Genomic DNA, 12175 nt, shown 5'->3' with positions numbered 1-12175 from the left:
CTAACGCCCCTGGCCCTTTCCCAACCAGATCTTGACATACATCTTTGGCCTCCATGAATCATCTTTGACTTCTCTCTCGGCGAAATTAAAGCATTGGCCGCAGCTCAACATCAGACCAGCTTAATTGGCTATAATGGGCCAGTCTCTTGACCTACATGAATCAAACAAGCCCACCTCAGGACCCAGTCCTTCTGAAGAAATAAAACAGTCTGTTGGCTCACCAACATTAAATTCTTTTAAGCTGCGCTAGCTTCTCTAAAATTACAGAGTTACTTCTTGTAGGGCAAGGAAGAAGGGGAACATAAGAACTGCTATGCTGGATCAAATCAAAATTCTGTGCAGTCCGGAACTCCTGCCTTCCACAGCTACCACTCTCGGAAATGTGAGAATCAGAGCATGATGGATATGAACAACTCTGTTCATACATCGTGGACGGCTAATTGCACCTAACTGGTGACTGTGGGTAGAGATTCACTTCTCTATATGAACTGAAAGATGCAACCACCTTCTCGGTAGTGGTGCCCACCCTCTGGAACGCCCTCCCATCAGATGTCAAGGAAATAAACAACTATCTGACTTTTAGAAGATATCTGAAGGCAGCCCTGTTTAGGGAAGTTTTTAATGTTTGATGTTTTATTGCTTGATGATGATGATGGTGGTGGTGGTGTTGTGAGCCACCCAGAGTGGCTGGGGAAACCCAGCCAGATGGGTGGGGTAGAAATTTATTATTATTATTATTATTATTATTATTATTATTATTATTATCCAGCCAGTTCAGTGGGGCCTGGATAAGGCTTGCAATGAAGGTGAACGTCAGAATCAACTGTGCGCCCAAGGGACTGATTTTGTATAAGGCTCATAAGAAAGTTGCCTTGCGCTGAGTCAGACCATTAGGTCAGACCAAATTCTGTAATTCCTGCTGATGTGACGCAGAGGAATTTCATCAGCTGCAGTTGACATTTCTCCCTCAAAGATGACCGAAGTCTTGCTCACACTTTGTGGTACCAAGCTCTCGCCCTCATCCTAAACCCCCATATAGTTTCACAGGTATTTGTGTGTGTGGAATTGTGTGCCCAAAATTACCCAGGCTTCACTGTGGGAAGATAGAAATGCTTTCAAGTTGTGGAGCAAAAGTACTGATGCATTTGGAGAGTAGCTAAGGTATGTTTCTAGGTGAGTTAAGGCCAGCTCTGAAATCTGGTGGCAAAACAGCTGGTCCGCCATTCCCCATCTCTACTACCACTCTGCAAAATACTTCATAGTCTGTTACTGTTACCTTTGCAACAGCTATGGTCACCATTATTCCCATTTCATAGATGAGGAACTGAGGCCAAGAAGATGGGCCGCAAGCCAGTTTAATTTAGCACCAGTTGGGAGCCTTGCCAGTGGCTTCTGTGAGAGGTGGATTGTACCCATAGCAAACTTTGGTCCAGGGCCATAGAGGAAGACTCTGGCAGAGGTGGGACTTGGACCCAGATTGGTCCCCCTCATTGAGGCTCCGATTTGTATTGTTTGGAGCAGATGTGCTATTGGAAGCTGCAAGCAGACAGCTCCTCCACAATGCGTTCAGTAAACGTTACTTACTTTGGACATTTCATCTGACAGCCTGTCAAGTCTCTGCTGTGAAAACCTCAGAGTGAGCTTGCGAGAAATGCAACGAGAATTTCCCAAACCTCCCAGTCCATCTCTCATGCCAGCTCAGCTAAGCTGCGGCAGAACCTACGTTTTTACTGCCATTTCACAAACCCGTAGTAATGAGTAAGGGACCGTGAGCAATGTGTACAGGCTCGGCGGACCCTTTAATTGGCTAATTAAGCCAAACAACTCTGAGGGTACTGTAGCAGATCAAGCAGGATTTACCTAATGCAGACTGACATCTTGACTTCCCCCAGAGTTTGGCACAAAACTTGTGGTCCGATCACAGCTCGGGATAGACGGGATAGAATTACACTTTTTCTTAAAAACTCCTTTCTTTCTGTAGAGAGTTGCTGACACCATCAGATCTGGTGCTGGAGCTTAATTTCATATTAAGTCTCCCGGTGCCAAAATACGTTGCTATACTGTAGTATGGAGTTAGAAGTGTTGCCCAACAAAGGCTGGCTTGACGTGTACTTAGCGTGCCACAGTCTGATTTTTTGGGTAGGCTTAATGGTTCTCACCACACTTACAAGTGTACCTTGTGCTTTCCAAGTATATATTCCAGTAATGCTCATCTGAAAGACAGACATGAGCCCCATGCATACCAAAACCCAGGGGCTTTTAGGGCATATCCATACCACAAACCTACAATGGGTTTAGAACACATTCGTCCACCAGTTATATCTATATTCTACTTTTTAGCTAAGATTTGTTCTTAGAGTGGCTTGCAATTAAAATCCACACAAAGGACACAATCAAAACATTTCTACATAATTCATAAGATCCAATATAAAGATACAAAAAAATCAACAATGGTAACCCTCTAAACAGTGCCCAGCAGCCTCAGCTTTTGTAGTTGGAGTCAGTCTGGGTCCTGCCAGGTGGGAAAAGGCCTGCAAGGCAGGGATAAATTCTACTAGGACTTAGAGCTAAGATGAATATATCATTGTTATATTGGCTGTCATATTGTGGTACTGATTTTCCTGTTAGCTAATTTGGGTTTCCTTTTGGGAAAGAAAAGCAGGTTATACTTGGAACGAAAGGTCCCAGCCCACACAAGCATCCCATCTGCTTATTTTATACCAGTCTGATGTCATTTGTTTATTTCAACTTTTTGTACCCAAGTTTCCCCCAGTCCCTCGCAGTGGCTCACATCACCACTTAAATTTACAACAGTTACAACATCCCACTTTCTACATGCAGTAGGACCAAGCAAACTAATTAGTCAGCCATATACCTTGAAAGAAAAATCTGAACGGCAGCAAAATAAGAACCAAAGAACAGGAGTGTCTAGACTCTTCCTCTTTGGAGGAAAGGGCACAAGGAATTGCCTTATATTAAGTCAGGCCACTGATCTGTGCAGCTCAGTACTGTTTGTACTGACAGTAGTTCTCTGGGGTTTCAGAGGTGGAATCTTTCCTGAAAATGCGTGGGATTGAACCCAGCACCGTCTGCATGCAAAGCAGATTCTGTACCACTGAGCTGTGGCCCTTCCCCAAAGGGGAACTACAGAAAGGGGTTCATAATAATAATAATAATAATAATAATAATAATAATACATTTTTATTTATATCCCGCCCTCCCCAGCAGAAGCCGGGCTCAGAGGGGCTAACAACATTAAAATGATACAACATTCTAAAATCATTTCATTATAAAATCAGTTCAAATCAGATTAATGGCAACCATTGGGCTAGAGTTCTGTGAGGATTGCCAAAGGAGGGGGTCAGGCTGTGCCCTGGTGGAACAGCTCTGTCTTGCAGGCCCTGTGGAAAGATGTCAAGTCCCACAGGGCCCTAGTCTCTTGTGACAGAGTGTTCCACCAGATTGGAGACACAGCTGAAAAAGCCCTAGCTCTGGTTGAGGCCAGCCTAACCTCTCTGTGGCCCGGGACCTCCAAGATGTTTTTGTTTGAAGACCATAAGGTCCTCTGTGGGGCATACCGGGTGAGGCAGTCCCGTAGGTGCGAGGGTCCTAGGCCATATAGAGTTTTAAAGGTTAAAACCAGCACCTTAAACCTGATCCTGTACTGCACCGGGAGCCAGTGCAGCTGGTATAGCACCGGGTGAATGCGATCCCGCAGCAAGGACTCTGAAAGGAGTCTCGCCGTGGCATTCTGCACCTGCTAGAGTTTCTGGGTCAGTCTCAAGGGCAGCCCCATGTAGAGCGAGTTAAAATAATCCAGTTTGGAGGTGACCGTTGTGTGGATCACAGTGGCTAGGTCAGGGCGAGAGAGGTAAGGAGCCAACTGCTTAGTTTGGCGGAGATGAAAAAATGCCGCCTTTGTTATAGCTGCAATCTGTGCCTCCATGGAAAGGAGCCTCTTCTCCTTCGTATTAACAATTGGTGTTCTCATAGCTACTCCCCACCCCCAAGAATCCTAGCAATTGCATTGTGATGAGAGTGCTGAGAATTCTGTTAGAGGTTACTTGCCTCCGTCCTTACAGAGTTACAGTTCCCTGGGAAGAAGGAACGGCTCTTAAACCAATTTGTCTATTCTGTGCAAGTCAGCCTTAGCTACTTTGTCGATGATGCATTATATCAGCCAAAATTGCTTTGCAAGAATATGTACGTTAGGGAGAATTGCTTACAAAACATGTGTATTAGGAGAAATTGAGACCCAAATGCTGATGAATTTCCACGAGGACTTTCTTAAAAAACAATTCCACAAACTGATTGGGAAGCGTGGAGACCTGCCTTGGAATGGGTCTAGATCAGTGTTTCCCATACTTGGGTCTCCAGCTGTTTTTGAACTACTATTCCCATCATCCTTGACCACTGGTCCTGCTAGCTGGGGATGATGGGAGTTGTAGTCCCCAGCTGGAGACCCACATTTTGGAAATAAGTAAACCATGTCGTCCAAGAATGCCTACAGCTATCTCACTGTGACCCTCTCTATCACCTTCCTTAGTAAGGAGATGTCTGCAGTTGGTCAGTACTTAGTCCAAACAAAAGGGCCCAGGGCCAGTTTCTTTAGGAGTGGCCATATCACTACGTCTTCCAAGGGGACAGGGGCCACCTACTTATGCAGTGAAGCATTGCCCGTGCTCTAGAAACAACCAGTCAGACCCCCTCTGTTGATAAGCCAAGAGTGACAGGCATCAAGAGAGCACGTGGTTGAGTGTATAGCCGCAAGCCCTTTGTCCACATCATCAGGCTGCAGAAACTGGTTCCACAGCACAACCACACACTGTGGCACTAGGTACTTCAGTTATAGCTGCAAAAACTACAAGTAAAGCTGACAGTTTTACAGAAAAGGAAACAGAAGAACCCAAGCTTGGGAATGTAGGAAAGTCCTGATCAGTGACGCCCAAAGGATAACTCTTTAGGCCCCTTGCACATAAATTGCAAAGGTGGATGAGTTTGTAGTAGGGTGCAAAGCCTCATCCCTTTGCCCAGAGAAACTTTGTGTTCAGCAAATTTGTATCCCACCTTAAACAGAGGTTGCTAAGTGGCTCACATGACAATATAATAATCTGAATAATCTGAAACAGGCAGCTGGCTATCAGCAATGCCAGAATTTTAAACCACTGCATAAAACTGTTCTTTAAAAAAATCACCCCATTTCCTTCCAAGCAGCAGTTTAGTAGTAGCCAGAAGAAAAAAAAATGTAACACCACATTTTAGCAACAACAGAAACAGAATTTGTTTCTTAAATTCATAGGTCCCAATTCATAAAATCCTTTAAATGTCAAAAGGTTAAATGGGGCCTGGGAGTTAATTGAATAAAAATTGAATAAATAACATAAGACACATTTTTAAAAAATGTAATAAACAATATCTGAAATATTAAGCACTAAATTCACACCTATTTCACTTTCCCCTGCTTAGCAGCTGCTGCTTTACAACAAACAATAGGTGACAGGGTGGCCATTTTGCTCTTTCTCCCAGCAAAACAACACTGATTTCTTAAATTTATTCTAGCCTCGTCTATTTTGCCATAAACTCGCAGCAGTGCTAATATTCAGAGGTGTTAAGGGAAAAGCAAATATTGACTATCTAAAATTAGGACTTGTACACTCAAGATTATAAAAGCAAAGCAGCAAGCCAGATGGAACATTGTATTTAAGCAGAAAGGTCAGTACAATTGCTGCGAGGTGTTTACTTTTTATATGAGGGTACCATATTTGAAGAAGCAGATTTGTCCCAGGCAACAAATTTGCTAGGGAAACATTTGCCGGCTATGCCCATTGATGCATCCGTGTAGAATTATCTGCCATTATCATTAGAAGCTTGTACCATAAATCAATGAAAAAATAATCAATTAAGGGGTGTGTATGTCATTCCATAAACCAATGAAAACCTCATCTATTGTGTATGTGTGTGGGGGGGTGTCATTTCACCTATCTTGATCATATACCTCCTGTGGACTTTCGGGTTAATCTAAATGTCATCTGGTTATGCTCAACATTTTTGATTCACAAGGTTTTATTAGTGCCATCCCAGGGGCTTGGTCACTAAATGAAATCAAATGTTTCTGTGGCTTTAGAATGATTCACTGGTCTCTTGAGTACTGAATCTGATTTTGCAGGCGGTGCCTGGTTGGTGTTAGATCTGTGCTTGTGACTATGTTTGTAAGGCTGAGTGTTCACATTCTGCAGACTAAAGTTGCAACGAGGTGGTAAATTTATTTGCAAGGTTTAAAACACAGAGAGGGAGTAGTATTGAAAAACTGAATCTTCTGCCTGTAGCCTAAAGTGGTTCGATCCAGTCTCATTTCAGGATTATATCTTTTTATTCTATGGCATGTGTCATTCAGGACAACTCCTTCCCCAAATACCTAGGGGGACCTACTTTTCCCTCTTCCTTCCAACTTCCCCTCAAAGCCCAACTTTTCTGTAAAGCATGTGGGATAATTACCTCTTAGGCCTCATCTCCAATTAAAATGCAGCACTGTTTGGTTGCCGTTCCATTTTGTTACCCTTGCTTCGGCTATCTTGGGCACTGTTGAAATGTAGAATGCAAGCTCCTTGGGGGCAGAGACCTGTCCTACACACACCCACACACCCATTCATGTTTACTATGTGAAACCTGGCCCATAGGTGCATTATAAAGCAATAGTAATTGTCCCACGCAGAAGGAGAATAAATTATGCAAAGCAAGTAAGTGCAAGCAAAGGTTGCAGAATTTTCAGGACGTGGGTTGCAGAATTCAGCTACTGGTAATGTCGGCACAGAGTTATGCTATCATCGCCATCATCATCCTGGGTTTAAATGTCTGCCCGATGTTTAGTCTGTTGTGCTGCTGTCTAGGTCACCTTGACTTAGCTGAATGTGTGCGGCAACACTGTAATTAACCTGTTTCAAAAGCTAACTGTTCACTTGGGATGAGCAGCTGCTGTGCTTGCCCTGGGTGGTTTGGTAAAGGTAAAGGTAAAGGTACCCCTGCCCGAACGGGCCAGTCTTGACAGACTCTGGGGTTTGTGCGCCCATCTCACATCTATTGGCCGGGGGCCAGCGCTGTCCGAAGACACTTCCGGGTCACGTGGCCAGCGTGACAACGCTGCTCTGGCGAGCCAGAGCCGCACACGGAACACCGTTTACCTTCCCGCTGGTAAGCGGTACCTATTTATCTACTTGCCCCCGGGGGTGCTTTCGAACTGCTAGGTGGGCAGGCGCTGGGACCGAGCAGCGGGAGCGCACCCCGCCGCGGGGATTTGAACCGCCGACCTTTCGATCGGCAAGCCCTAGGCGCTGAGGCTTTTACCCACAGCGCCACCCGCGTCCCTTTGGGTGGTTTGGTAGTGATGCTGCAAAACATTATTAAAATTTGGAAACCTTACATATTAGCTGACTTCAGAAACAATGGAGTACTTTGTGCCTGCGGGGAACCCCCTGTTAGTAAGGGCCGGGGTGTAAACTGCAGTCACAACGGAGGTAGTCCCAGAGGTCCTTCTGACTCAGACACATCTGAGTCATCACTCTTCTTCTGCCTCCCCCTTCCCTCCCTTCTCCACCAATCCCAAGGGGCAATGATTATACTCCAGGCTTTCAACAATACTGAAATGACTTCCATGTTTCTTCTTTTGAATTGGTCATTCCAGCTCATCAAACTAAACCCTTTTTCCGTACCACTCTCTAGAAAACACCCATACTTATTTCATGCTATCCAGAGTCAGCCCTGAAACCTTTTGCCGGCTTGACTCAGAGAGGATCCCCCCCAGTACCATAAATACCTTTGCGACACCTGCCAGGTGCTGCTTGTCTCCTAAGCTATCCTGCAGGGACTGGAGAAATTGCAGGTACTTGACGTCATCCCACAGAGCAACAATTAAAGGAATAGAAGTATCAGCTAATGAGTCCATCCTGTCAAAGCCATTCCCACCCACCAAAGCGGTGCAATGCAACACAGTTACAGATAGGTAGCCGTGTTGGTCTGCCATAGTCAAAATAAAAAAATTCCTTCCAGTAGCACCTTAAAGACCAACTAAGTTAGTTCTTGGTATGAGCTTTCGTGTGCATGCACACTTCTTCAGATACACTGAAACAGAAGTTGCCAGATCCTTCTATATAGTGTGAAGGTGGGGAGGGGTATTACTCAGAAGGGTGGTGGGAATGGGAGATTGGCACCTCCTCCTCACCCCTTGCCTTTTCCTGTAAGACTTGTAAGATTCACCTCCTCACCCCTTGCCTTTTCCTGTAAGACCTATTGCAGTCGTTAAGAGTCGTCAACAGGCTCATCTCAGCTATCTGCCAATCTCCCATTCCCACCACCCTTCTGAGTAATACCCCTCCCCACCTTCACACTATATAGAAGGATCTGGCAACTTCTGTTTCAGTGTATCTGAAGAAGTGTGCATGCACACGAAAGCTCACACCAAGAACTAACTTAGTTGGTCTTTAAGGTGCTACTCAATGCAACACAGTCTCCCTGTGGCTCTCTTGCCTCTCCCTGCTCCAGGGCAAACCCCTGCCTCACTATTTTCTTTCTCCAAATTCTTAGAAACAGCAGAGGTGGTAGTAAAGTTGTATCTGGGCTGCACCGCTTCAGAACTGCAGGTGAATGTCTGCATGAATGCTTGCGCACACAAATAATTATTTGCCCATAGAAAATTAGCGTAAATAGGGAGGCGGCCAGGCGGCCAGGCTGAACCTTTCCTCCCAGGTGCCTTTTTTAAAAAAATATAGGGAATTTTGTCTCATATGGTCAGGCAATGTCCCATCTGCAGCCTGAAGCGATTCAGTGCAGAAACGAATTAAATGCTTCTGGCACAGCCCATAAATTTACTAGTGCTGTGATGCAAGCACTGACCTCATCAGAGGCGAGGCAGGCCACTCAGCAAGTCTTTTACTCTGACAGAGCAGGAGATGTTCTGGTTTTACTGGGGCTTCTGTGATGGGGTCCTCCAAGCCAGAGGACATCAATGTGACATTCTCAGGCCAGAGGAACACTGGTGGCACAGGCTCTTCTGATGGATGTCTTTCTGGAGTTGACCCTTCATGCACTTCCGCTTCTGAGTTCTCAATCTGATGCCCTGAAAGAGGAAAAACAGTGCTTTCTCTACCCACTATGGTCCTAACAACCCCCTCTCCCAGCACCCATCATGCCTAGAAGGCAATCTCCCAGAGCCACTGATGGAGGCCTACCTTTCAGCTTGAACAGCCACCACAGAAAAGACAGTCTTCATTGGTGCAGCGGCAGAGGTGGAAAGGACTAGCCCCACATATCATGTGCTGCAGTCCTGGCAAATACCAGCATGTCCCTGTGGTAGCTATTCATAGTTCATTTTTTTAAAAAAACAACAACCGTGGCACATCAGGAGACATGATTAGCATCCCATCTCGTTTGGCCCTTAGTCTCTTGTATAAACATATAATTTCCAGAATTTGAGAATCAGCACAGCCTGACAGAAAATGCTAGACTTGGACCCAGAAGTTGCCAGCTGAAATCATTGTTTAGCCATAGACTTATCCTAAATCCAGCACTGTGCAGTTTAATTGTGCTGTTTAATACCAATTTGTCCATTTGCTTTAACTTGAAATGTAAATTATTTCCAACAGCAGTCTTACAGTTCACTGTTGAATGCCTGACGCCTGCTACCTTAAAGCATTGTTGCGTTTTAGTTTTTTCCCCTCCGTTATTAAGCAACCTACATATGCAATCATGCATTACTTATACGTTGAATATTTCGTCTGGTTGGGCTTTACCTTGTGATCACTGGACACTGCACAATGGTAAAAACCAAAGCAAACAGAAAGCCAAGCAAACTAGGACTGGTTTTGCAGTTTTATTTTTTTGCCTTTGGACAGTCATTTGACATATGCAAAATGGGAAATAATTGACCAGGTGGCAGTATCGTTGAGAAGGAACAAAGGCTTTGAATGAGCCACACACTAAGAAGATGAATTGTTTTTTAAAAGGCAAATGGTTTTCTTGGGAGCATTAGTAGAATTGGGTAGGTAGAAGGTGATTTTCCATTCCGTTTAGCACTAAGCCAGCTCTTTGCATGAATGTACCTGGGTGCAATCCAGGGAAGTTTAAGCATGTTTTAAGTGCCAGTGAAATAGCTGTGTAAGTTGTGAAGACTGCACCTAATATGCTGACGAAGTAGAGAGGAAGGAAAGAACCTGGTGTAGGGTCTTAAGAGCAACAAGGAAAGGGCTGGAGGAACTAGGAAAATTTTAGCTCAAGGAAAAGACCAGAGTGTGTGGGAACATAATAGCAATTTGAATATTTGTAAAAGGGCTGCTCAAAGCAGGATGCTGATCGTGGGTTTTCTTCCTTCCTTTCTTTCTTTCTTTCTTTCTTTCTTTCTTTCTTTCTTTCTTTCTTTCTTTCTTTCTTTCTTTCTTTGACACTCCACTGTGTATCTGAAGAAGTGTGCATGCACACGAAAGCTCATACCAAGAACTAACTTAGTTGGTCTTTAAGGTGCTACTGGAAGGAATTCTTTTATTTTTACTCCACTGAGAGTGGACCAAGATATGAATAACTGAAAAACTGGTGAGGAAATCTGTGACTTGGGTAGCAGATCCTCCAGGAAACACTTGTTAGTAGAAGCCTTTGAAAAAGCTTGGCAGAAGCAGCGAAACTCCAGCATGCACATTTTTGTTGTTATTAATCTCTGCTGTTGTTATGGAAATGCTTAGGGTGGGTGGCCATTAAACGTATTTGCAATCATTTATTTATGAAAATTTTGCTACCACTCCAAGTAGTCAAAGCTTTATATTTTCACAGCTGAGCCAAAGCCTTGGCCAATGTTGGTGAGTTGGTAGGGTGACCAACCTTATGTATGTTTGTCCATTGTATTTTGTGGGGCTTACTTTCAGGTAAATGAGCATAGGACTGCAACCTGAATCTTGATGTTCTGCAGCGTTTGAATCCTACCTTTGCCAGGAAGTCACTAGGCAAACTGCTATGCTCTCAGGCTTAACCTTCCACTTGTAATGTAGGGAGATCTCGTTTTGCAAAGTTGCTGTAAGAATGACAGCAAGAGAAAGCATACAAAGTACAGTGGTACCTCGGGTTAAGAACTTAATTCGTTCCGGAGGTCTGTTCTTAGCCTGAAACTGTTTTTAGCCTGAAGCACCACTTTAGCTAATGGGGCCTCCTCCTGCTGCCACACCGCTGAAGCACAATTTCTGTTCTCATCCTGAAGCAAAGTTCTTAACCCGAGGTACTATTTCTGGGTTGGGGAGTCTGTAACCTGAAGCCTCTGTAACCTGAAGCGTATGTAACCCGAGGTACCACTGTACTTTGGGCATGTTATGGTGCTGTAGTGGTGAGGAAGAGCATGACCCCCTTTTTTCATGCTTGACTTAATATTTCTTTCAGATGGGCAACAGATTTGGGAGATGGAAGCCACCGTGGACAAAGATAAGAGCCAACCTGTAAGTAGTGGGCACTCAGCACATTCTCCCACTTCTCCTTCAGGTGCCAGGTTTCACTCTGTAGCAGCAGAAATGCCTCTGAACACACAAAGGCTGCAATCCAGTTGGAACTGGGTGCATTGTTGCAGACATTGGGATCAGTGGAGTAATTTTGTTTACTTATTAGAGTACTTGCACAGGCTGCCTTTTAGCAAACGGTTCTCAAAGTGGTTAACAAAAGCATGTTTCGATAAAGCTTAGGCACTCTGTTTTGGATTGTAGCCTAAGCACACATGTTGTGGCCTTAGTGTGTTTCCTCATGGTTGGGTTCGCTATTAAGCATATTCACGAAACACTGGTCAGACTCGTATAGGCTATGATCTTGCAAAACAGAGATGTGTGCAGTTTCCCCACTGCTGGCCACTTAAATCCAGCACCTCTCTACTGTGTTATCCAAACATTCTTGCCCAGTTACTAGTAATGGAACTTCACATTCTCCTGGGTTTCTGCAGTGGTAACTCTTCCCTACTTCTAGGTAGCTAGAATCTAAGCAAGAGCTAGAGGTCAGTGAGAATCTACCCAAAAGTAGGTGCAGTCTACATGAAAACAGAACTTCCCAAGGGTAGAACTTATTTGCCACCAGCATGTAAAGGAAAAAATGTCAGGCAAAATATACAAGGCAAGTTAATAGAAACAGGGGAAACTGGATAATTTGTCAGGGCAGGGTGGTT

At 44.5% G+C, this 12175-nt stretch overlaps 1 protein-coding gene across 7 annotated transcripts in view; it reads left to right on the top strand.

Moving 5' to 3' along the window:
* NFATC2 (nuclear factor of activated T cells 2) overlaps window positions 1–12175 on the top strand; it is a gene marked incomplete at its 3' end in the record, with an annotated part of 141388 nt that overhangs the window by 78787 nt on the left and 50426 nt on the right. For all 7 annotated transcript variants that reach the window (XM_082225896.1, XM_082225895.1, XM_082225898.1 and 4 more), the window contains exon 7: window positions 11410–11465. In XM_082225896.1, the coding sequence (XP_082082022.1) occupies window positions 11410–11465 (56 nt within the window). The remainder of the gene's footprint in view (window positions 1–11409; window positions 11466–12175) is intronic.

Source organism: Podarcis vaucheri (genome assembly GCF_965113315.1).
Source record: "Podarcis vaucheri genome assembly, chromosome: 6".
Classification (NCBI taxonomy): Eukaryota; Metazoa; Chordata; class Lepidosauria; order Squamata; family Lacertidae; genus Podarcis; species Podarcis vaucheri.
Note: the sequence above shows the minus strand (reverse complement) of the source record. Positions and strands in the feature narration are given on the sequence as shown.